Genomic DNA, 27,310 nt, shown 5'->3' with positions numbered 1-27,310 from the left:
ATTGTAATCATAATAATAAATACAGGATAATAGATCCATCTGAAAGTTAGTTGATGACAAACTACATTAGCATGTTGAATATTTTCTAAGTTGTACGATCGCTTTTAGTAATCTGCTACAAGTCAGCATCTAACAAGTGTACACTATACAATTGCACAGCCCTAACAGAAATCTAAGGCCTCTGGCTACCTATAGCGGCTACCTTGCTGCAACCTAGTGGCTACTCAGCCGCTACCTGTAGCGGCTAGGTAGTATTTCGTATGCAAATTAGTTTTCCGCCTACTTAGTGGCGGCTACCTTTCGGCTACCTGTTCTGGCTACGTAGCGGCTACCTTTTCTGGCTACCTAGTAGCGGCAACGTAGCGGCTACCTTTTCTGGCTACCTTCCTGCTACCTAGTAGCAGCTACATTTTTTGTCTATAAATAGAACTTCCTAGAGTACATGGTAACAATAATAGCAACTGGGGTAATTCAAAATTGTAAACAGATTTTTCAAATTAAACTAATTATTTTTTTATTCCAAATATCAGGCAAAAATGGTATAACACAGCCTCATCAATAGAAATAAGTGTTCCAGCAAATGCTTAAATTAAAACATCAAAACAAGGGCTGTTTGTAAAACATGCATGCCCCCCATATGGGCTGTCAGCTGTAGCGGTAGCCATTGTGTGAATTTGTTTATTGTATCTGTGACCGTGACCTCTGACCTAGTGACATGAAAATCAATAGGGGTCATCTGCCAGTCATGATCAACGTACCTATGAAGTTTCATGATCCTAGGCCTAATTATTCTTGAGTTATCATCATGAAACCAATTTACTGTTTCGAGTCACTGTGGCTTTGACCTTTGACCTAGTGACCTGAAAATCAATAGGGATCATCTGCCAGTCATGATCAATGTTCCTATGAAGTTTCATGATCCTAGGCATAAGCATTCTTGAGTTATCACATGGAAACCATTTTACAATTTCGAGTCACTGTGACCTTGACCTTTGACCTAGTGACCTAAAAATCAATAGGGGTCATCTGCCAGTCATGATCAATGTACCTATGAAGTTTCATGATCAATACCAGGGTTGTATTAATAAACCGATTGCCGATCGAATTCATCGGTTAAAATCGCCAGAAAATCGGTTGTTTTTTCCCCGAATCTTTAAAATTGCGATCGGAAGTTTGATGCAAACCGACAATAATTGACGAGGAATAACCGTACTATAGTAGAGCGACGCCTGGTCATTCAGTCAGTCTATTAACTCCTCCTACGAGCTACTGTTTTCAATGAATTTCTCAGCGAGCGGCCAATATTGATTTTTCCAGCTGTCAATCAAATTCGTCTTGGTAAGCACGTCAACCAATCAGCGCTCAGGCAGCCGAATACACGCCGACCCCACGTGAAATTGTATCAAATAGCTGTGCATTTCACAGATTATTACTGACTGTATTTCAACGAATGTTGCACTGTAGAGCGTAATTAACTAGTTTTTTTAGTTAGAGAAAAGGTTTCCATATATTAAACAAGATGCGTTTGTGAAACACAATGTCCCCCTATATGACGTTTGACCTTGTAGGATTACCTTGATCTTGACCCTTCACCACTCAAAATGTGCAGCTCCATGAGATACACATGCATTTTAAATATAAAATTGCTAGCTTCAATATTGCAGAAGTGACATTACATGAGCAATTTTGACCCATATATTTGACCTTGAAGGATGACCTTGACCTTGACCTTTCACCACTAAAATGTGCAGCTCCATGAGATACACATGCATGCCAAATATCAATTTGCTATCTTCAATATTGCAAAAGTATTCATAAAATTAGCGATTTGGGCCACATATATTTGACCTCTGACCTTGAAGGATGACCTTGACCTTTCACCACTCAAAATGTGCAGCTCCATGAGATACACATGTATGCCAAATATCAAGTTGCTATCTTCAATATTGCAAAAGTACTCATAAAATGAGCGATTTTGGCAACATATATTTGACATCTGACCTTGAAGGATGACCTTGACCTTGACCTTTCACCACTCAAATTGTGCAGCTCCATGAGATACACATGCATGCCAAATATCAAGTTGCTATCTTGAATATTGAAATACTGCAAAAGTATATATTAAATGAGCGATTTTGACCCATATATTTGACGTTTGACCTTGAAGGATGACCTTGACCTTTCACCACTCAAAATGTGCAGCTCCATGAGATACATATGCATGCCAAATATCAAGTTCCTATCTTCAATATTGCAAAAGTTATTGCGAATGTTAAAGTTGGCGCAAACCAACCAACAGACCAACAGACCAACGGACCAACAGACAGGGCAAAAACAATATCTCCCCCACTACTATAGTGGGGGACATAAAAATGCTCTTCGATTTTCTACCAAAATAAAAGATATTAGAGACCTCTGCGCTACGAAGTTGTTATTCAGCATCTAAATATTAAAGTCCACGCTTTCCCCGAGGAAGAATGACGTGATGTTATACATGAAGTCTAACTTTGGCATGATTTTCATCTGTACATGAAAAACACGATAATTGTGTCTCTGTTGCTAGAATTTTCTTAATTTTCCATGAATAATAAAATCTGAAAATGAATACGGATAACACATTAAATAATGCATTTTGTTATACAAATGGTCATAACACATAATGTAATAAGTAGGTAAATAACGTGTTTTGAGATTGCCAAACTATGCATACATATAGGTCTACATGCATGAATGACATGACAAGTTATATCACGATCCGAAATAAAAAAAGTACTCGGTAAAATTTAAAGAAAGGCGCGTTTTTATTCACAGAAATTCACTTTCACTTTCGCAAACTTTTCTGAAAGGAGGTACCGTACATGTAACAGTTTAGATTGAGTGGTTGACTTGTCGTAATTACTAAATATAAACGGTTCTCAATTCTCTCAAATCGCGTCACGTGATTCACGCATGTTCAATGGGAATTCCCCAATCCCACAATTCAATTTGTATATGCACTTGCGTTAAATGGCGGACGACATTCATCGTCAAAATTAGGCGTAATTTGGTTTTGCAAAAATGAAATCGTAATAATACTGGATTATCGGGTAATGCATAGAATTGGAACATGCAAAGATCTATCAATATAATATGTTTTTACATTGTACAGTATATTAAAAATGTGAAAATCTTAAAATTTTCTATTCTTTTTAGACCTCATTTTAACTTTTTATGCTCTGAGAATAGCAGTTTTTTGTCCCTAAAATGTCTAGAATTCGTTTTCGGTCGGAGGGGGGGGGGGGGGGTTCGCCCACCTGACCTCCCTACCAGGGCCTTGCCCTGGGCCTACAAAGGGCCTAGGCGGCCCCCTTGACCCCCGGCCGAATCGGTTACTTTTCCAAAATAATCCTTTGATTTCAATCATAATTACAACCCTGAATACACAATTGATTATTCTGCCACTAGAATGGTTTAAAACTGATTGCAAAGCACTTAAAAGTATGTATTTCTGATGTGTCCAAATCAGAAAAAAAATAAAACTGTGATCCTGAATGAAACGTATGAAGTGGTTGAATTCTGGTCTAATGTTTGCTAGCACTAAAACAATGTCAATAGCTGTTTCACGAACACGACCCGCTCCTTTACACCGACTCTCTGCAGACTCGACTAGTCAACGAACCCGTTGGGCGCCATTTGTAACTCTACGTATTTTTCCAAACAACAACGACAGTTCCGGTTTTAACGGGGGTTCTTTAATGTTGAGTTACAATAGTATGATCAACTCCAAAACAATCTGTGTGATGGATAGCCTTTATAGGTATCTGAAATAAACAAAATTAATATACTAATACATAATATAAATCACATAAACTCTGTAATAAGAGAATACATTATATTAATCACATTTACAATACTAAATGCACAATAGTTTCAATTGACATTCTAGTGGAAAAAGTTTATAATTTACCTAACAAAGCATCAAAAAGTAATACAAACATATAAAACAAGGTAAGACATACACAATGACATTGCATGAACTTTGTTCACATACAATACATTAGCTAAAGAAGCTGAAGCCAACCCCGTATCGAAAGTCAACCAGAGTCGTAACATATTTATGTCACGCTATAAATCAAAGAAAGCTCATTTTCTTGGATACATTTCTACATATATTGGTGAATGCAAAATATATTACTGCATTGGGGAATATTTTAAGGTTCAAATGTTTCAAATGCATATTACAATAGATGAAAATAATTCATCAGTCTGAAATTCACAATTTTGACGCCATTGTCGCTTTGTCACGTGACGAGTTTTCATTTGGATACTTTCGGATCGACCTTGACATTTTTGCTGAAATTGTAAACATTACTTTCGTTTTCTGAAATCTATTATTTGTGATTAACAACTTACGTCTGATGGATTATAAGACTGAGTTCAGTATGAATATTTAGTTTTAAATATTATTTACTTCGAGTTTGTATTTACACTACAATTTGTTTACAAAACAAGCCAGAATAATCGAACATACATGAAAATGTCATTCTGAATTTGAAAACACATGAACACATGGTATGGTACTAAAAATAGAAATAACGTCATTTGACCGTGAAATCTCGGGAGATTCGCATTTCAAGAAAGTCTGTCACATCGCTGTTTTTCTCGATATGTAAGAGCACTTGATAAATTTTAAATGTTTAAGATGAATTTTGTGAAAGAATATATCAGTTAAATGTGAAAAATGTCAATTTTTCCGATCAAGTGGTTGATTTGGGCCACTAACTTCATTTAAAAGCTGTTTTGGACCGGTCTTTGTTAACTGTCAACTTTTCGGGAATTTCTGGTTGACTTTCCTAATGGGGTTGGTCCATAACTATAAAGTCGCGCCAGTCAAAAATCATAAAAAGCGACATCTAAAGTTATGGTAGCCAGAACTAACTATAGATAATACAGTACCGATTTAGGGAATCGAACACCTCTTCCTTCAATCCTCTCACTTACACATCTACATGTGCGGCTGCTGTAAATTAATTACATGCCATTTAGTTCAACTGGTTTAAAAATAAAGATAATAAGTAAGAACCAGCATGACCATTGAGCCGCGATTTCTGCAGTCGCGAAAACATGTTATCTAAATTAGAAACGCGTGAAATCATTCCAGAAATACAAAACAATATGAATGCAGTTCACTACAAACATCAAAAGACAAAGAACTACAATGTATACCTTATAATCAACGCATCTTATTTCAAACCAATGTCATGAAACAACGACAAAACAAAGACTGAAACATTCAAACCTTTCTTGTAACTGACCACCTGATCAAGTCATGTGACACCACAAAAGTAAAATAAGGAAACAAGAGAAAGGTTACACCTCACTATTAAAAAACGTAAAATATTGACGGGGCTACATATGTCCTTTGACATATTGCTTTCATATTTTTGCATACTTCTTTACCAATATGACCCCAATCTATAAACAAGAGCAGACAACTGTAACAAGCATTTTGTGAGAATTATGGCCCTTTTTCCACTTACAATATGCATACATTGGTAGATCTATGTTAAAGTTTGCGTACCACCTCAAATATTTTCTATGTACCTTGTCATATTGCTTTTATATTTTGCATACTTCTTTACCAACATGACCCCAATCTATAAACAAGAGCAGACAACTGTAACCAGCGTTTTGTAAGAATTATGTTCCCTTTTTATACTTAATAAATTGAAAATTTGGTTAAGTTTTGTGTTTAGGTCCACTTTATTCCTAAAATATCAAAGCTATTGCTTTCATACTTGCAACACTTACTAACTATCATTAGGGGACTGTGCAGGCAAAGTTACGTAACTCGAACTGGCATTTTTACAGAATTATGGCCCCTTTAATACTTTACAACTTCTTTAAAACATAAGCGATCAATATGTTTCAATTATGATCCTCTCCCACTTAGAATATGCCTATATTACATTGACCTTATTGAATATGAACAATTTCCCCATAATGCCTAACGTTATACTATCAAGCACTCGAATAGTCGAGCGCGCTGTCCTCTGACAGCTCTTGTTTTGTTCGGTCCACATTTCTTTCATTCATCAAGGGATTTTGCATTTTTTTTGGAACAAATTCCACCATAATGAGAGAACATGCCATGCGAAACACCCAGACCCATATCTTCCAGGTCAAGGTCACATTTGGATGGCAGATATAAATTGCACTGTGCTGCTACTTTTTAACTACAGTTGCCACCAGTGTCTGACACTTTTTTCATTTAATATAAGTGATTTTACACAAGTTTGATTTTCGGCTACTTTTTGGCTACAGTTTCCGTTAGCGGCTGACAATTTGTTCATTTAATATAGGTTATTGTACCAAAGTTTTGTTTTGGGCTACTTAATTTTTTGGCTACAGTTGCCGCTAGCGGCTGACAATTTGTCAAATTAATGGAAATATTTCGCAGTGTTCTGTTTCTGGCTACCTTTTAGCTACAGTAGCCGCTAGCGGCTATGGTAGCCGCTAGCGGCTATAGGTTTTGGCTACTCAGCCGCAACCTAGCCGCTACTGGCTGACTTTCGCTACCTCCAGGATACCCGTTTCGGCTACCTTTTTAGGTAACGGCTAGATAGCCGCTACCGAGCGGCTAGTCAGCCGCTACCTTTTCATTTCTGTAAGGGAGAATACAAGTTGACGAATCACAATTCAACATTGTTCAACGCATTTTCAAGTCAACCGGTGTTAGGGTACAAATTGTCCTTAATAGTAGCCACAGGTGTTTGGCGCCTGTCCAAGTCATTTAAAGACAATCAATATGTCATAAAACAAAATTTTCATAATTTTGACCCAAAACAAATTTCTGATATAATAAACATATACAATGAAGGTATCTTTTTAAGCCATTTAGGGCCTAAATGGCGGTCGATTTTCGTAAACTATGTAACATTTTGTTGGGAAAGGATGCCTTGTGACGAAAAATGACCACGAACGGCTACTTGCCAACATAAACTACAAGAAAACACTTCTCTAACTCGTAGAAATGCTAGGTCGGCTCTCGTCTGCAAACTATCGAAATATCCCAGCTACCGAACGTAATCCACATTAGTACAATACACAAATAGGAGTTTATCAACTTACAACACAGATTTGTCCTTTTGTTTGCGTTATAATTTCGAAATCGTTGTAAATCGGGAATTGTTTATCGGGAATTGTTTATCGGCAATTACGAGTCCAGCTCCATGTCGATCAGACGCTCAAGGTAAATACGGTTCTTGGTTTCAGGTATTCGGTAACTCTGAGGCGCGGAGCCAATAGTTGGCTAAATAGCGTAAGGTGAAGGAAGGATCATCGTACACGATTGAAATTCAAACATAACGATTACATTAGTGTTTGGTGTAGACAAATAGACAAATCAGTGTTGTTAGTTGAGAAACTAAACCAAAAAAAAAGGTACATGTTTTACGAAAATCGACCGCCATTTAGGCCCTAAATGGCTTGAAAATGTTGATGTAGTTGATTTTCCTGTGTCAAGAGATACCTACCTAGTATATATATATATATATATATATATATATATATATATATAATTTTTCGTATATATATATATATATATCTATATATATAGAGAGAGCGAGAGAGAGAGAAGAGAGAGAGAGAGAGAGAGGAGAGAGAGAGAGAGAGAGAGAGAGAGAGGAGAGAGAGAGAGAGAGAGAGGAGAGAGAGAGAGAGAGAGAAAGAGAGGAGAGAGAGAGAGAGAGAGAGAGAGAGAGAGAGAGAGCCGAGGAACATAATCTTCTCTGTATTCAACGCTAACATAGTATTCTATTATCTCATTTTTTTCAACGTAACATTTAAAATTAATTGATCTAATAACCTTGATTATAATTTTAGTTCATTGTTTAAAGTGCTTACAATCTAACGAATGCAACCATGCGTAGTGATATAGAATGTATTTGTTCTGGTACGCAAAATAGCCTTTAAAAAATCACACAAAAACTGTACAACGAGAAAAAAACATCACCATATGCCTCGCTTCAATTTTACGCAGCATGCATATTTTAATACATTACGACCGCGAAAAGAAGATTTTATTCATTTTATTTTCGAAAGAAAATGATAAAAATCAAATATGGCGGCGATTGCTCCTGACAAATGATGTCGATGCCAACATACATGTACATGTAGATTTACACACAGAGTCGTTCTTAACATAAATCATCAAAAAAAACTACTCGCCTTATTTGTTCATGGACGCTGCAGATTTTGATGGCGTCTAAATCTAGCTTTCATATCCTTTAGTTTGCGATCCAAACACAAGATAATCCGTAAAAATTATATTAAGCTTTGAAACACTTGTTGCAAACGGGTTATTCTTACTGAATAGACTTTCTTTGATAAAATCACAAAAACAAAGTTAATTCATCAAAGAAAATACCCTTACGTTTACTTACAGTTACATCCAAAAGCAAAACAATTCGAATAGACTACTGAACCAAAATATACACCTATCAGTATTTTCTACACACACAATTTCACATCCAAATAGGCACGCACATTCTGAAAATCAATAACACGAATAAGCTAGATCTACATGTAGATCTAAATCCTTCGTCTCACCGGTTCCTTCCGAGGTAATTAGTAATCCATAGAATATGCACTTTTTCATAATTACATCCACGATACATAAACACGAAAAAATGCGCGTCTTCAATGTTTTATTCCCAGACATCGCATACTTGTTTCGTCTACACCTCAAGATGACATCACAAAAATGACGCAATAAGTATGTCATTTTATTACGCCATCAATCAGCTGATTCATTTTACGGATGTCGAAAAATTAAGTCCCTCGACTAGATCTAAAGGTTGAAGGTCGTATTTATAATTTTAAGCCAAAGTTTTCTCAACTCTAGTTATTTCTTATGAACAATCATTCAGTGATAAATAAAAAGTAGTCCGTGCACGCGACAGGTATATTCAACACTGTGGGAGACAGGCTAGTTTATTCCATAAGGTGTTATACCGTGAATGTCAATGTATATATATATATATATATATATATATATATATATATATATATATATATATATATATATATATATATATATATATATATATAAAATATATATATAAAGATATATAGATATATATATAGATATATATATATATATATATATATGTATAGATATATATAACTTATAAGATTTATCCATGCTCTATATGCTATACTATCTATATATCTATCTACTATATATCTATATATATTATCTATATATATAAGAAAAATATTTTTGGCCAAAATGATGAAAAAATGTTGTTTTATGACATATTGATAGTGTTAAAGTGACTTGGCTACGCGCCGAACACCTGTGCACCAAAAGATTAATTGTTTACATTTACAATGGTTCCCGGCCCGTAAGCGAGGAATTGGTTCCTCGCTGGGACAACAAATAATTGTGTTGCTCTCACCGCGTGTAGATTTCATGCAGACTTTCCAACTCTACACATGTCAACTTGTAACACTGCGAATGTAAAGATACGCGATGACTAATCTAGAAGTGTGTACATGCTCACAGTGGAAATCGGCAGTTCGTTAAAGTTCCTGTTGCAAATTTGTATACTTTAGCATTCACCTTATGAAAGAAGCGTTAGAGTTGTGACAACGTTTTGTGCGTTGTGTATGCGATTTAAAAATAAAAGTAAATGTATATTTTACATTTTGAACATTCAATATTTAATTCATTGAACAGTTTTAGGGTGAATATTTGATAAGGTTCCATTCTTAATAAAAAATATTCAAAAACAGAATTAGTGAAGCAGTGTAAACAGACCTTTTAACAGTTACGTACATGTCAGACGGACGTCAACCTAAGCTGGGCGCGACCTAATGTGACCCAGATCACAATTATGAAGGCTTATTTGACGCACGTCAAAAGCTGTGAAGATAACACCGTTACGGACATAAATACTTGTTTGATAATGTTTTTTATTTAAACTTGATTTAAATGATTTTGTTGCGTTGTTTCATTCTATAAAGTGATCGTGAGTGGCTATTACATCAATTCCAAATCGTAAGTGACTTTATCAGATCATTAAGTGCGTAACGGTGTAAATGCACAGTTTAATTACGTTTTACAACTTAAAGAATTTCTATAAAATGTTTGGGTACACGTTTTTATACTAAATTCTTCTTTCATTTGACACCTTTTTGAAGACTTTATGATGTTAAAACACGTTTGTAGTTTTTGTTGAATCTTAATGTATATAAAGTCTTTTTTTGCGGCGTAATGGTGTTGTCACAATTGTAACGGTGTGGAAAGGTTATCTTATACTTTCATATTTTTGTTAATTCGCATCGTGTTTTTTTACAAGAAATGTTTGTCAGATAAGTTCCATGTAAAATTTGCAATGTTGTTTGAAAGACAATTGGTGATATGAATACGAACTTTATTCACACCATATTGTGTGTATGAATTTGTCCACACCGTTACGATGTTGTAAACACCGTTTCTCATTCAGCGTAACGGTGTGGAACGTAACGGTGATGACATTCAGGCATTCTGACAGAACTGGTTCCAATTGTATTCATTCTCCATTTTTGCCTGATAAATTCCATGTAAAATTTGCGATGTTGTTTGAACGACAATCGGTGATATGAAGTTTATTCACACCATAATGTGTGTATATATTCGTGCACACCGTTAAGATGTTGTCAATACCGTTACTCATTCAGCGTAACGGTGTGGAGCATAACGGTGATGACATTCAGGCATTTGATCATCCACAAACAGAAAGCTACTTGTCTCAAAAACACATGACGCACGCATTATTTTGTGGCATCTAAGAATACATAATATTTTAATATCATAAAAGAACAGAAAGTGGAAATAGCAAACAAAATGGAAGAACGGTGTTGACACAGAATAAAGGTACGTTCAATATTTTACTTACTTGTTGATGATTTTCGCATTTTTCGCGCTATGTTCTTTGATTCATTATGACGTGAAAGATTGACAGAATGTTTACTCTTCGGAAAAAAAATGTATCCCCGTATCATTCCCGTGCGGTAGATGAACTTTTCTTCGTAACGGTGTCGACATGAAAAATTACGGACAGAGCCATAACTGACCATTTAAAAATATTCTGCATATAAAGCTACTAAATGTAACTGTTATTATGTTAAGTTTAAATATATTCAGCTCCACATGGTAAGTTTATTTTATTCTATATCCAATAAATTCATCCAATCGGCATTCTTCATATGTACCACGTGACCGTCCAATATATTCCGGTATTGGATCAAAAAGTCTGTATTTTTCCATATTGGACAGTTGAGTACAGGTGCACTAAGCAATTGTTTTATAACGATAAAAGCCGTTACCGAGAAAAAGTATCCGAATGTACTATAATCGACTCACACGGGCTTGAAAATAGCATAGATGCAATTAAAGCATTTTAAATCAAAATTAAAATGAAACAAAGAGCTGAAGAAAGGGATATAGAATACAGAGCTTATTAAACGTTTAAACTGTACAATACGTGATATATTTGGACTCGCACACAGTTTTAAGCCATATTGGACTCGCCTAACGGCTCGTTCAATATGACGTCAAACTGTGTGCTCGTCCAAATATATCTCCGTATTGTACAGTGAAACGTCTAATAACCTATAAGTATTTTCGTTTGGCATTTTTTTATAAAACAATCAAGAAAATAACCTTTTAAGAATTTGGACAACACACCGTTACTAAAATACATGGGGTTAGTTGCTTCGACAAATCATAAAACTGCTTTAAGCGTATGATCTGCTAAGAACTATTACCTGATATTTTTAACATATTATTTAACATTGTAATTATGTAAATAATCTCCGTTAATTTCTACCATTTAGATAATTGATGAATATGGACAGCAAATGCAACCTAATCAAATATTCACCCTTTAATTAGACAATGCACAGGATGAACCTTTGAGATGTCTCCACATTTAAAATTAACATTGTTGAAAATCGAAACATTACATATCAAACACTGTTTATTTGAACGGATATTATTTGGCATGTATGCATGATCTATAATTGCAACATGGAACATATCAGCTGAATACTCAACACGTGCAACATTTCTGGTGATAAATAATATTGGTGGTCTTTCCCATTCATAGTCAAAGGCCTGTAACTTTGTAGAATATCAAAGACCGGAACTAAACAATTCCGGAGATTTGTTATTTTAAAGAAAATGCCTTTAACTAAAACTTGATCTTTAAGTCATGTAGGTAGACTAACACAACACAAATCAGGTCAATATTTGCAAGCGTTTAGAAAAACAAGTCCAGAAAACTGTTATTCTAGAAAAAAAATTGATTCCCAAGCCCGTCACTTCGCCAAAATTGAATTGACCGAAACAAAACTCAAACTTAATCGGTAAGTCATGTAAGTAGGCGCACACAAACAACAAATCAGGTGAATATCTAAAAGCAGTGGCTTGAAAATGTTAATGTAGGTGATTTTCCTTTGTCAAGAGATACCTAACTTATATTATATATATATATATATATATATATATATATATATATATATATATATATATATATATATATATATATATATATGTAAAAATGTAAAGTGAATCCGGACTAAAGTATCAATATATTGAAAAAATAAACAATATATTGAAAAAATAAACATGTATATATATATATATATATATATATATATATATATATATATATATATATATATATATATATATATATATATATATATTTATAGAATACACGATATTGAACTTGATGCAAATCAAATATAAACAAATATAAATTTATACTTTCATTAGTAACATATCTAAGGAACTATGTTCACAACTGTAAAGTTCGAGGCTTACACCGCATTGAGGAAACTTATTGTTTTCAAATGCAATATAAATCGAACAGACGTTGAAAATCTCAGAGTCCCGTCAATATTTTTGCAGTAGATTTAAGAAAACTGGTCTTAACCAGAATAGAACGAAAACATATATATAGTTTCCAAACAAATAATATTGAACAATTCGCATATAAATTTAAGAATCAAAGGTAAAATTTTAAAGAATGACATAACAGAGGTTTACAATTTGTATAGCATATTAACGATTTTCAAAATAAAATAATTTATTCATTTGGACAACTCCAAGAATTATATTATATTAACACAAAGTATGTATTTAACGTTTACTCACTCGTAAAGAGAATCCAAGTAGAACGAAAACATTCTCGTTCACTCAGGCATAAAGCATATACATCATCGGAATACTTTGTTGATCATTTGACAGTTGAGACCAAAATATTCGAAATAGTGTACAAACTTCTTAATGGTATTACACCTACAAAAATTAAATGTGTAACGCAGTGATAAATACTAGTTAAGACAAACAAAAATAACAAGACGCATCTATGTTGTGAAATCCCATAACTGTAGATACTGAACTCAGAACTTTCAAATACAAAAACATCACACATATTATACCAAATAATTCCTATCTGTTTAAGTGTTAACTGGTAGAGTCCAACACCTTGTGCGATTTCTGTTCGGCAATGACCAATTTTACACAACACATTTGGAATTTTTGGAATGCAATCACGTTCAATATTTCTGGACGGAAGTAGCAATCATGATACACGACAAATTTGGTTTGGAACATAACACGCACCTAAACTTTGCACTAATTTCCCTTTGTAATATTAAGTGCACACAAGTGCAAAAATGCAATTTATGTTATCATTTCTTTAGCCAAATACTTTATCTTTAAATGAAAATGCGTACGTAAGTATCGACCCTATATTCACTTATTATATGATTATTTTACATAGTGTAATGATTTGATTTCCCTTAGACATAGTGTGCATTTGACTATAAGATCGACGCAATCCGTTATATCTCAGTAATTGATACAATTTAATACTATATATTTATATAAAGTTATATATAATAATATAGCGCGACCAACTAACAATACCAGTTCTTTGCTTCGTTATACTTTTTTCGAGTTTCATAATTTCATTCTCTCAACTTATTTAATATTTAAGTTTACATTAATGTAGTTATGTTTTAAACTTAATCCTTTTCAATACTGTAATTCGCGTTTATTAATACTTTCCAATTTTTTTATTTAAATCTAAAAACCATTTCCAAATATGGTTAGTCCTGTATGAGCAAACAACTGTACGCTAATCGAATAAATGTAAACTGTCTGCCAAATGAAGGATGGTATACAGTCGACAAACTAATTTTAAAATAATATGTATTTTAACAAGTGTGCGCTTGCTCAGTGGCGCGTGCAATTTTGTCAAAGTTAAAGAGGTTAGGTTCGCAAGTCAACTTTCAATTAGAAGTAGAAATGGTTTGACTAAACACAAGAATATATGCACATTATTTGGTCTAATAAACACACAAACTGCTTAAGAAGCATTACCTAGCTTAAGACTTCACTTGCCGTTACTGCCAGTATAGAGTTTAAACCTTTAGGCACAGCATTTTATTGCATTAAATTAGTAACATTTACAACTGAAAATTGTACATGTGATAATTAAACAACTTTTTGTAAATTAACGGTTTGTCAAACACATTCATATAATACGATTTTGTCACAGTTTAAACTTTGTGAATGCTTAATTTAGGTCGTATACTACAAGTAAAAATCATGATTCTTAAACTAAATATGCAAACAGATGTGTATTATGCATGCTAGGTCTTTCAGAAGCTAGTTATTGTTGTGTGTTGTAGAATTGCAAACTTGCTGATCTTCATCAGCACTACTCCAATACAAAAATCGACATCAACTGAAGACGGCTAATGAGCATGTGGTGTGCAAAGAGAAAAGATCTACAGTATGGTCTTTGTAATCGATGACGTTTAATGAAAACGCCTATGTTACCAATGGAGCGTTACAGTATTTATAATATGGTCCTCTGCAGGCGACTCTCGCCCCGGTCGCGACGCGCACACTAAAGATTGCCAACCGGGTATGGTTGTATAGTCGCTGACACATTGCAACACTCAATACGCGTTGTTCAGCATTTTGAAAAAGTATTCATATGTTAAAAATACATTTGGTAAATCAAAACAGAAACAGACAATTACTCGATCTTACATGTAGCGAACGCATTTAAATGCACATGGCTAAGTCAACTGAAAAATGCAAGATCATTGGATGATAGCATCAACACAATGAAGATAGGGCACCATGGTTGTGCTTAGTAATTAAGGATCGCTTCAAACGATATGTGCTCCTCGGGCCTCATTTGAACGGAGCTATACATGTGTCATGTAATATAAGTTATCAGAGTTTTCCGGTTTTGTTTATAATATGGTTTTTAAAAAAGTTCAATTCGTTTATATGTATTATGTTTTGAATGTGTTTTGTATTGTATTGTAAATTGGTCACTGTAATTATTTGACAGATTAGCGGACATAAGAATACAACCTCTCCCACTGCATGTGATATTGCCGTCGCCGTCTTTGGCATTGTTGTAGTAGTAGAAGTAGTGGAAGTAGTAGTAGAAGTTGTTGTTGTAGTTGTAGTAGAAGAAATAGTAGCAGAAGTAGTAGTAGTAGTAGTAGAAGAAGTAGTAGTAGTAGTAGTAGTTGTTGTTGTTTTTGTTGTTTTTTTAGTAGTAGTAGTAGTAGTGGTAGAAAATACATTTTGAGCCAAAACACGATGAAATACGTTTTATTTAAAAAAAAACTACATTTTTTATATTTGTGTAAATTTTTGTTTTTCTGTAAAGTAAGACTTACGGGCCTTAGTAATTCACGCTTACTTAGGTAATGTGTACATGATCGATTCATGTCTAATATTTGAATGGTCAGTTTGAAAATCTGTCCAGTTCGAGTTCATGAAAAGTATGTTTCTCGCATTGCCGGTAAACGCTGCCGGGCGATTGCAAGTATATATTCTACTTCCGGGAATAGTCTGCTCGGCATTTGTCACCATTCTACTTTCGGGCATAGTCTGCTCGGCGTTTGTCAACGTTCTACTTCCGGGCATAGTCTGCTCGGCGTTTGACATCGTTCTACTTCCGGTCATAGTACGCTTGGCGTTTGTCAACATTTTACTTCCGGGCATAGTCCGCTCGGCGTTTTACAACATTCTTCTTCCGGGCACAATCTGCTAGGCGTTTGACAACATTCTACTTCCGGGCTTGATACAGCTCGGGTTATCTGCAGTCTTTTTCCGGGCTTAGTACAGTTCGGAGTTTGCTATACTTCGACGAACACTACTTCCGAGGCTCACTTCCGGCTTGGGTCATTGATGGCCGGACATTAGTTCGGGTCGTACTACTACTCCACCACTACATATATCGTTCTAAGGAGGCACATGACTTAACAAGCTTATTGCTAGCTCTAAAGGGACTTAAGTACTGCAAAAGCACAAGTTCTGATACGGTTCAGGTCGTATATTGTTGAGGTCGTTGATCATTGCAACAATAGCACTATAAGTGTTGACAAATCAATTCAAGCACTATTAATCAAATGAATTGTTAGAAATTATATTTGTCCAGGACTTATGGATTGAGTCTTACAACCAAGAAAGTACTGAGCCGATATGAATACGTCTAAATGCATCGCGTGCACTTCGCCATCCATCCATTTTGCGTCAAGCGCTTTTATGTGCTTGGTAACGTACAGCAACTAATCTTGATTATAAATAAATCTCAATTAAGATACACTCACTTTTAGGCGAATAAGAAGTTGTTGAAATCGGAGCGTTTGACATACAATCACTTTTGAATGCATAACTATTTGGAAAAAAGAACACTAGAATCGGACTCTAAATTTTTATGATTTATTGAAGCCAACCTTCACATGTTTTTCACATAAATTGTCAACAAAAATTGGTGCTTTGGATACACGAATAAGTCTTTTGACAGTCATCCTCGTCGGGTATACGTTTAGTGCAGATGTGTCCATAACTGCTTTACTCAAGGACATAATAAAAACAACAGCTGTCAGAAGACATTGCGCTCGACTTTTTGAGTGCTTGACAGTATAACGTAACCCATCATGGGGAATTGCTCATATTGAATAAGGTCAATGTAATATAGTCATATTCTAACTGGAAGAGGACCATAATTCAAACAGATTGATCGTTTATGTTTTAAACAAGTGGTACATTATAGACGATTCTGAGTTCAGGTATATTTTCCACAATCTATTGAAAATGTGTAAAGACATCAAACAAAGTAATAAGATTATATTTCAAGTTTGATAGCAATAGCAAATGGGTGGGATGGTTGGACGGTCTTTCAAAAATAAAATAATAAAAATAAATAAGGGAAAAAAAGGAAAACAAATATTTTTTATTTTTTTTTGGGGGGGGGGGCGATTCTTGGGTGGGGCGTGGGGGATGGTTTGGGTGGAGTCCATTGTGGTTTTTCAGGTAAGTGTTGTTTTGTCAAAGTATTGATCAAATCTGATCTTAAATAAAAAAGTTATGGCAATTTAAGCAAAATTTATTGATTTGACCTTTGGATTTAATGTCATTTAAATGTCAAGGTCAAATGCAACTTGCCAGGTACAGTGCCCTCATGATAGTAAGAAAGTATTTGAAGTTTGAAAGCAATACCCTGGATACTTCATCTAAACGCAAAATTTAACAAAATATTCAAACTTACTAAGTCACAAAAAGGGCCATAATTCAGTCAAAATGCCAACCAGAGTTATGCAACTTGACCTGTACAGTCCCCTTGTGCTAGTTAGCGAATGTTTCAAGTCTGAAAGCAATAGCTATGATATTTAGGAGTAAAATGGACCAAAACACAAAACTTTACCAAATTTTCAATTTTCTAAGTATAACAGGGGCCATTATTCTGTCAAAATGCCAGTCAGAGTTACGTAACTTTGCCTGCCCTTATGATAGTTAGTAAGTGTTGTAAGAATGAAAGCAAAAGCTTTGATACTTTAGGAATAAAGTGAACCTAAACACAAAACTTTATTAAATTTTCATTTTTTAAGTATAAAAAGGGAACATAATTCTGTGAAAATGCCAGCCAGAGTAATATAACTTTGCCTGCCCAGTCCCTCATGGTAGTAAGTAAGTGTAGCAAGTTTAATGCACTAGGTTTGATACTTTATGAAACAAGAAACCGTCGGAGACGGGTGATGCTCCCCAAAGGTTTTTTTGTCACAATATTGCACTATATATTCAGATAAAAGAAAACGTCTTGAGGGCACAGTAGTTGGGGGGACAATAATTTTTTTTATAGAAAATTTCAAATTTCAAAGGGCCATAACTCTGTGAAAAATCATCCGACCAGAACCCGCTGATAATATGCACATCTCTTCTTGGTTGTGAGGCTTTCCATAAAGTTTCATTGAATTCCGGTCATTAGTTGCTGAGAAATAGCCCAGACAAAAATTGCACTATATGTACAGTTAATGGAAAATTTCAAAGGGCCATAACTCTGTAAAAAATCATCCGACCAGAACCCCCTGATAATATGCACATTTCCTCTTGGTAGTGAAGCTTCCCATAAAGTTTCATTGAATTCCAGTCATTAGTTGCTGAGAAATAGCCCGGACAAAAATTGTGCACGGACGGACAGACGGACGGACGGACAGACGCACTGACAGACGAAGCGGCGACTATATGCTCCCCCCAAAATAAATTTTGGGGGAGCATAAAAAGGTACCTTATTCCAAGTTTGAGTCAAATATCTTTGATAGCGTTAATGTTTTTTTTAGAAATTAAACGACATATTCTAATTTAAAAAGGGGCATAACTTTAAAAATATTGTTGACAGAGCTATCCAGCTAGACCTAAACAAGTGTCTTGTCCCCATAAAAAAGTAGTCCAAGTCTGAATTGATTATGTTTGAAAGTATTCAAATTATTGAACTTTTTAAAAAATTTAACCCAAAATTCTAAGACAAGAGGGCCATGATGGCCCTGAATCGCTCACCTGACTCATTAAGATCAGATGAAAACTATGACCTCTATTGTCTACACAATGTTTTTCTATGATTTGACCTAGTGACCTAGTTCCTGACTCTAGATGACCCAAATACAATCCCAATCCAGATTTCATCAAGATAAACATTCTGACCACAGTTCATAAATATTGGATGAAAACTGTGACCTCTATTGTCAACACAAGGTTTTTCTATTTATTTGACCTAGATTTTTACCCCAGATGACCCAAATACAATCCCACCCAGATTTCATCAAGAATTCTGACCAAATTTCATAAAGGTTGGATGAAAACTGTGATCTCTAATGTCTACACAAGGTTTTTCTATTATTTAACCTAGTGACCTAGTTTTTGACCCCAGATGACCCAAATAAAATCCCAACCCAGATTTCATCAAGATAAACATTCTGACCAAATTTCATAAAGATTGGATGAAAACTGTGACCTCTATTGTCTACAGAAGGTTGTTCTATTATTTGACCTAGTGACCTTGTTTTTGACCCCAGATGACCCAAATACAATCCCAAACCGGATTTCATCAAGATAAACATTTTGACCAAATTTCATCAAGATTGGATGCAAACTGTGACCTCTACTGTCTACACAAACAAATTGTTGACGGACGGACGCACGGACACACGCAGGCACGCACAACGGACGCCGGACATCACACGATCACATAAGCTCACTGTGTCACTTCATGACAGGTGACCTAAAAATACGTGTCGGAGATAAACATGAACAGTTGTGGTTAAAATCCCATAGAAACAAGGGCTGTTTGTAAAACATGCATGCCCCCCTATATGGGCTATAAGTTGTAGTAGCAGCCATTGTGTGAATACGTTTTTTGTCACTGTGAATGGTGGTGGTGGTGGTGGTGGTGGTGGTGGTGGTGGTGGTGGTGGTGGTGGTGGTGTAGTAGTAGTAGTAGTAGTAGTAGTAGTAGTAGTAGTAGTAGTAGTAGTAGTAGTAGTAGTAATAGTAGTTGTAGTAGTAGTAGTAGTAATAGTAGTTGTAGTAGTAGTAGTAGTAGTAGTAGTAGTAGTAGTAGTAGAAGTAGTAGTAGTAGTAGTAGTAGAAGTAGTAGTAGAAGTAGTAGTAGTAGTAGTAGTAGTAGTAGTAGTAGTGGTAGTAGTAGTAGTAGTAGTAGTAGTAGTGGTTAAAAGTAGTAGTAGTAGTGGCAGTAGTAGTAGAAGTAGTAATAGTAGACGTGGTGGTGGTGGTGGTGGTGGTGGTGGTGGTGGTGGTGGTAGTAGTACTAGTAGTAGTAGTACTAGTAGTAGTAGTAGTAGTAGTAGTAGTAGTAGTAGTAGTAGTAGTAGTAGTAGTAGTAGTGGTAGTAGTAGTAGAAGTAGTAGTAGTAGTAGTAGTAGTAGAAGTAGTAGTAGTAGTAGTAGTAGTAGTAGTAGTAGTAGTAGTAGTAGCAGTAGCAGTAGCAGTAGCAGCATTACAAGACCAATACTTAAGAATGATCAAATGGGAAAAGGTAACATAGCACCAGCAGTAAATATGGGGCTCATTTACAGGTCAGATTTGGAATCTCTGCTGTAAAATGAGATTTTGAATGAATTAAAGGGAGGCAAATCTGTAATAAAAAGAACATGCATAAACCGTAGTTGTTTCCCTTGTTTGAACCATGCTAAATCCTTACAAGTTTGGAAAGAATTGGATGAAAAATTTGGACTTTATTGCATAAACACCATTTTCTCAATTCAAGGGGAGGTAATTCTGTACTTCATGGACCAATAATGCTCATTTTTTGTAGGGTTCGTGTCCTTATTGATATAAAGACACTGTGCAAATTTGGAAAGGATCGGACAAAAAATGTGGAAGATTTTTGAAAGTTTTCACAAAATAGGCAAAAACGAATAAACATGCAAAGTTCAACGAGCTCCTGCGGCCATGTTTTTTGACGAATCAAATTTCTTTGAACAACTTTTTCAGGGGAGCCCTCAAAGGTCATCCCTGTGAAATTTTTTGAAAATCTGATGAGCGGTTTCTGACAAGAAGATTTTTTAAGGTTTTTACCATATATGGTCATGGCGGCCATCTTGGTTATGTGATCAAATTTTTTTTAACAATTCTTTTGTCCCATGACCTAGGGATGCTCCACATGAAATTTAGTTGAAATTGGCTCAATGGTTTAGTAGAAGAAGATGTTTACAAATTGTTTACAGACGGACGGACGGACGGACGGACGCCGGATGCTGAGTGATCACAATAGCTCACCTCGAGCTATCGCTCAGGTGAGCTAATAAAAAGGGCGATAACTCTAAAAATAATGCTGATTTATGCACATTGACCTACGCAATTGTCCTGTTGTCATAAAGAAGTATTCCAAGTTTGAATTAATTATCTTTGATATTGCTTATGTTATTTGACTTTATAAAAAAACTTTAACCAACGCCGACGGCGACGCCGGGGCGAGTAGTTAAGCTCTCATTTTTCTTCGAAAAGTCGAGCTAAAAAGGGTGAACATGCGCAATGCCAAGACTGACAACAAAATCTTTCTGTGCAATGCCATAGTATTTTGGATAGTATGCACGTGATAGGAACAATAGATATGGATAACTTCACATTTGATGTGCGGATTGTACACGCTGGAGTGCATAGACTGGGACATGATTGAAATAGATGTCTTCGCCATATAATCCGATCAAGATACAAACAAAATACTGTCGTTCAAGAAGCACTTCTGGCTTGCAAGGCTGACAGAAGATGACATGTTTAGAGATACTAAACGAGACTGAGGAAATTGTATATAAACAATATATCACAGGTATTGACTTTGCATTTTCTTATGGTCAATATTGACTGAAATCATTTAATGAGTTATGCACGTAATGTAAAACTTTTTTATAAGACTTAAAGGTTAATAATTTATGAAATTGGATTAATTTGATTTGATCAGTGACCCGTTTCTTTCTACGTAAAATGAAACTGGTAATTACACTGACATGAAGGCTACACTTAATTTCTTTCCTGATAATAGAAGTCAGCACATTGCGGTTAAGTTCGCAAACTTTAATTGCTGCTGTTATTCGCTTTTACCTATAGAGCACTAAATGGAAGAATTAATTAAATAAATTCCTTTATTTTATTTTGTGAAATATGAATCTAAGTTAATATATTGTAAATATACAATTAATCTTTGCGTCAAACATTTATTTACACAGGACTGTAAGGAGAAGATTGCTCATTCACTTCCAATTATTTATCACAATATAACATCATTTTTTCTCAGCATATTTAAATACAAATAATATTGATAGCATTGTTAATAAAGTTCATAATTTAAAACGGTATACACATTGAAAAAAGAGAATGCTCCTCCTGGTATGTGTTTTTCACATAAACCGTTCTATATGCGCATCGATTGGTACTCAATCATCGGTTTTAAGCAAAGTGTATTGAGGAAGAGTTGTGTGTTGAATCCTACTTGAAAAAAAACTTCTTTTCTCCGCGGACCACGGGTCGGTCATTTAGACCCATTATTGTGCTCAGCGCATAGTGCATTGACGTTAATATTATACATTGTAGAAAGTCATATCTTCCTTAACATGTATTGTCTTTAAATAAATATATGTGCAGATTATCCACGTGAGTTGTTTTTCGTCATACTAACAGACCTTTTACGCTGTCAGTGCGTTTATTGCATGTATTAAACCTTCATACTTGAGGTCAAACGACGGGTGTTACAAGCGACAAATAGTCTCATGATGGTAAACATGAGTACAGAGTTAGTTTATAATTCCTTGATGAACGACAAAGCCACAGTGCGGACGAACCAGGATAAAATAAACTATCCAGTTCAATGTGTGGATATAATATTTAACATTAGTGGCAGTCTTTGTTATTATAAACCATTAATTACACAGAACGTTTGTACGTCCATTTTAGTCGTGCAAGACTTGTTAAAACAAGGGCTGTTTGTAAAACATGCATGCCCCCCATATGGGCTGTCAGTTGTAGTGGCGGCCATTGTGTAAATACGTTTTTTGTCACTGCGACCTTGACCTTTCACCTAGTGACCTAAAAATCAATAGGGGTCATCTGCCTGTCATGATAAATGTACCTATGAAGTTTCATGATCCTAGGCCTAAGTATTCTTGAGTTATCACCCGGAAACCATTTACTGTTTCGAGTCACTGTGACCTTGACCTTTGACCTAGTGACCTGAAAATCAATATGGGTCATCTGCCAGTCATGATCAATTTACCTATGAAGGTTCATGATCTTGCCCTACGCCTTCTTGAGTTATCATCCGGAAACCATTTTACTGTTTTGAGTCACTGTGACCTTGACCTTTAAACCTAGTGCCCTGAAAATCTACAGGGGTCATCTGCCAGTCATGATCAATGTACCTATGAAGTTTCATGAACCTAGGCGTAAGCATTCTTGAGTTATCATCTGGAAACCATTTTACTGTTTTGAGTCACTGTGACCTTGACCTTTGACCTAGTGATCTGAAAATCAATAGAGGTCATCTGCCAGTCATGATCAATGTACCTATGAAGTTTCATGATCCTAGGCCTAAGCATTCTTGAGTTGAGTTTATCTAAGATTTTACAGAAAATAACAATGATATAAATGTGAAATTTAATGTTAATAATAGAGTATTTGACAGCGGTCAGTTTGATACCAATTGGACATGGCAAAATGGATACAGAATTGCGCGTTGATCGCTACAACAAAAAAATCCGGACTTGAAACAACAAGTGGACCGAGTGAAACAAGAGACTACGAGTTAAATAGTGAAAATGCAATTAAAAAGAAACTCTATGCAACTACAAGGGACCACCTGATTGTCAAGGTGACTGGATAGTAACGTTCTTATGGAATCTCACATACAATCTACTTTAAAATGTAACATAAATAATGATTATTATATTCCATTTACATATAAAGGTTTGCATATAATGCATTTGAATATCCAACATTTATTGCCGAAATTGGATGATATTCGTGTTTACTTACACGAAAATAGTTCTTAAGATATAGTAGGCTTTTGTGAAACATTTTTAAATGATAGAACGGAGATTAATACAACATCCATTTCCGGTTACAGCATTGTAAGACGTGATAGGGCTATTTCTGCTGGAGACGGTATAATAGTTTATATAAAAGATAGCATCTCGTTTGTACGTAGACATGATTTAGAAAGTGACGAAATTGAATCTATTTGGCTACAAATCAACATTGTTAAGTACAAACCATATCTAATTAACTTTGTTTATCGCCCACCAAATAGCCCTCAATCTTGGATTGACTCATTTGAATTACAGATACATAAGGCAGACTTGGAAGATTGTAATGTGTATTCAACCGGGGATTTTAATTTTCACTGTTTAAGCCAAAACATATTTAACAATAAGAAATGGGAAAAACTTATCACTGATTTTAATTTAAAACAACACGTGTCTTTTCCAACAAGGGTAACTGAACGTTCATCATCAATATTAGACCATTTGTATTCAAAATATGACAACATTTCTGAGGTAATCATACCAAAATTAGGCATAAGTGACCATTACCAAATAGTTTGTACATTAAGCGTCAAAGGTAAAATTGTAAAAACAGATGATCATAAAATTATTAAGTACAGATGTTTTAACAAATTTAATGAAATCAATTTTCAAAAGACTTAGCAAATGCTAGTTTTGATATGGTTGAAACAATACCCAAAACAAACCATTTCAAACAATCGTTTGAATTTTCTAGCAAAAAAAATATGGAATTCGTTACCCCAATCTATACGTCAAACAAACAATTTAATTACATTTAAGAAAAAATTAAAAGCTTATCTTTCTTCCACACTTTATGAAATAAATTGATCATGCTTCATGTTGTTTTAGTAAATAACATGAGTTTAATGTTTGAATACTGCTCTAGCATAAAAGATTATTGTAGTTTTATGTCTGTCATTTGTTTTTATTTATAATATATATCATCATAAGTGTGCATGCATATATGATTCTTTATGTTTTGTTCTTATTGCTCAAGATGAAATATGATGTATTTGTTGTAAATTGTATATTGTTAGAAGACCTTGTTGAAAATAAGAAATGTATTATATAAATTGCATATTATGTAATTTCATCTGATGTATTTCTTAACAAGTCATCTTCTTCAAATAAAGATTTTATTATTATTATTATTATTATTATAAGTTATCATCCGGAAACCATTTCACTGTTTCCAGTCACTGTGACATTGACCTTTGACCTAGTGACCTGGAAATCAATAGGGGTCATCTGCCAGTCATGATTAATGTTCTATGAAGTTTCATGATCCTAGGCATAAGCATTCTTGAATTATCATCCGGAAACCATTTTACTGTTTCAAGTCACTGTGACCTTGACCTTTGACCTAGTGACCTGAAAATCAATAGGGGTCATCTGCCAGTCATGATCAATGAACCTATGAAATTTTCATGATCCTATGCGTAAGCATTCTTGAGTTATCCGGAAACCATTTTACTGTTTCTAGTCATTGTGACCTTGACCTTTGACCTTGTGACCTGAAAATCAATATGGGTCATCTGCCAGTCATGATCAATGTACCTATGAAGGTTTATGACCCTAGGCCTATGCATTCTTGAGTTATCATCCAGAAACCATTTTACTGTTTCGAGTCACTGTGACCTTGACCTTTGACCTAGTGACCTGAAAATCAATAGGGGTCATCTGCCAGTCATGATCAATGTACCTGTGAAGTTTCATGATCCTAGGCCTAAGCGTTCTTGAGTTATCATCCGGAAACCATCTGGTTGACGGACGGACCGACGGACCGACATGTGCAAAACAATATACCCCCTCTTCTTCGAAGGGGGGGCATAAAAATGTAAAAGAGAACACCATATGAAAATGAAGTTTTGTTTTCAAAGTTTAATGAAGAACAAACACAAATAGCCCTTTAATGTTCGTTAAATCAAAATGCAAAGATATTGAAATTTTACTTCTAGGTGTTTACAAATATAATCGTTATGTGTTAAACAATAACATGAAAGCAGACAGTATAGAAATATTATTTATCAACACACTTAAGTGGTTTTTGAGTAAGATAAATATATTTTTAATGAGATTTACTGATATTTTTAAGACAGAAAATTAAGTTTCAGTTTTATTTGCCCTTTACGTATCTAGAGGAGAAGAAACCAATAGACAACTTAGATTATTATAAAATGATGGACACATAATTATGTCATTACGAATCTGGTACTTCAGAGTATGTAATCATCTTCACACGTTCTATTTTTTTCACAGTCTTGTACGACGGAAACAGACCAGACTTTCCCGTTTTAACGTTTGTACCCTGGCAATACACATCCCATTGGTTGTCCGTCAGGCGTATCGTGTCCCCAGCGTTGAAGCTGATCTCTCCCTCGCGTTGACTCTGGTGATCCTCAACTGCAATAAAGCTGTGAAGATGATCGTCCTCGAAAGAATATGTGTGGTCGAGCGATTTACAACACTCGGATGCATCTCCTTGCAGCGACTGCATCAGCTCGTATGCCGCTCTACAGACCTAGGGAGGGGACATCAGCAAGCATTAGGAGATATATTCCAACGAGAGATGAAATAATTGCCGGGTTTAATATAAGATGCAAATTTGTTCATAAATTGATTTTCAGGAAAATCAGCACCACTGAGGAGAAAACGTAAATAGGAGATGCGATGTTTGCACTTTGTAATGCATGTAATGTTTTAACACAAGATATTGAGCAAGCATAAGATGTGAATATTAAACCAAGATTAAAACTTGTCACAACATACGCCCGTTTAAAAGACTGGGTTACATTGACCAGTTAAGGATGATGCAAGTTGTTATATAAATAATTAAAATCAAACAAATGGAGACAACAAGAAACGTGACCATGCCAAACATATTGATATATTTTCTATTAAAATAATTCGTCAAAACTCAAGCAAGTTATGTAGGAATGCTACCTTCACCCACACAATCAGCAAGAAACCTTCATCAAATCTCGGGTGTGGATTTGAAACAGTGCTAAAATTTTAAGTAGCAGTGACCTTCACCTTGAAGTTATCGAGCGAAAACCTATTAATATTTTAAACTTACTATGACCTTGACCAGAGCTCACAATATAATCCCAAGAAGTTATTTATGTTAGCTACCTTAATACAACAGTTAAGCTTATCAAACAAAAGTCACGATTCTATATTGTTTCTCTATATTGATTATCATGTATTAAGTAGTGTTGTTAATACATCGATATCAAGTATTGTTGTTAATACTTCGATCCTCCAGAAAGCATGTTGTTAATGGATACTTATTTCCATACAATAGATGTTTGAATAGTTTAAATGTATGAAATGCTCCGCATCACTTAAGCCTCGTTCTAAGCTCGACTAGGCTAAATACGTGTGCGTA

The 27,310-nt window shown here is 34.9% G+C and overlaps 2 protein-coding genes and 1 long non-coding RNA gene across 15 annotated transcripts in view; 1 reads left to right on the top strand and 2 right to left on the bottom strand.

The window, feature by feature from the left end:
* LOC127873151 (homeobox protein Nkx-2.2a-like) overlaps window positions 1–27,310 on the top strand; it is a 384,621-nt gene that overhangs the window by 35,819 nt on the left and 321,492 nt on the right. The window lies entirely within an intron of this gene.
* LOC127873161 (uncharacterized) lies at window positions 563–5,297 on the bottom strand. Its single transcript, XR_008046005.1, has 3 exons — window positions 5,206–5,297; window positions 4,936–4,999; window positions 563–3,800 (listed from the first exon to the last, which is right to left on the bottom strand). It is a non-coding gene; the product is annotated as an uncharacterized LOC127873161 (long non-coding RNA).
* Window positions 25,809–27,310, bottom strand: part of LOC127873148 (alpha-(1,6)-fucosyltransferase-like) — a 176,586-nt gene continuing 175,084 nt past the window's right edge. For 5 of the 9 annotated variants that reach the window (XM_052416806.1, XM_052416803.1, XM_052416801.1 and 2 more), the window contains one exon: window positions 25,810–26,443. In XM_052416806.1, coding sequence (XP_052272766.1) covers window positions 26,123–26,443 — 321 coding nt within the window. In that variant the 3' untranslated portion in view covers window positions 25,810–26,122. Of the gene's footprint in view, window positions 26,444–27,310 lie in introns of all 9 variants that reach the window. The other 4 variants (XM_052416800.1, XM_052416804.1, XM_052416807.1 and 1 more) reach the window with 3 other exon arrangements.

Source organism: Dreissena polymorpha, chromosome 3 (assembly GCF_020536995.1).
Source record: "Dreissena polymorpha isolate Duluth1 chromosome 3, UMN_Dpol_1.0, whole genome shotgun sequence".
NCBI lineage: Eukaryota > Metazoa > Mollusca > Bivalvia > Myida > Dreissenidae > Dreissena > Dreissena polymorpha.
Note: the sequence above shows the minus strand (reverse complement) of the source record. Positions and strands in the feature narration are given on the sequence as shown.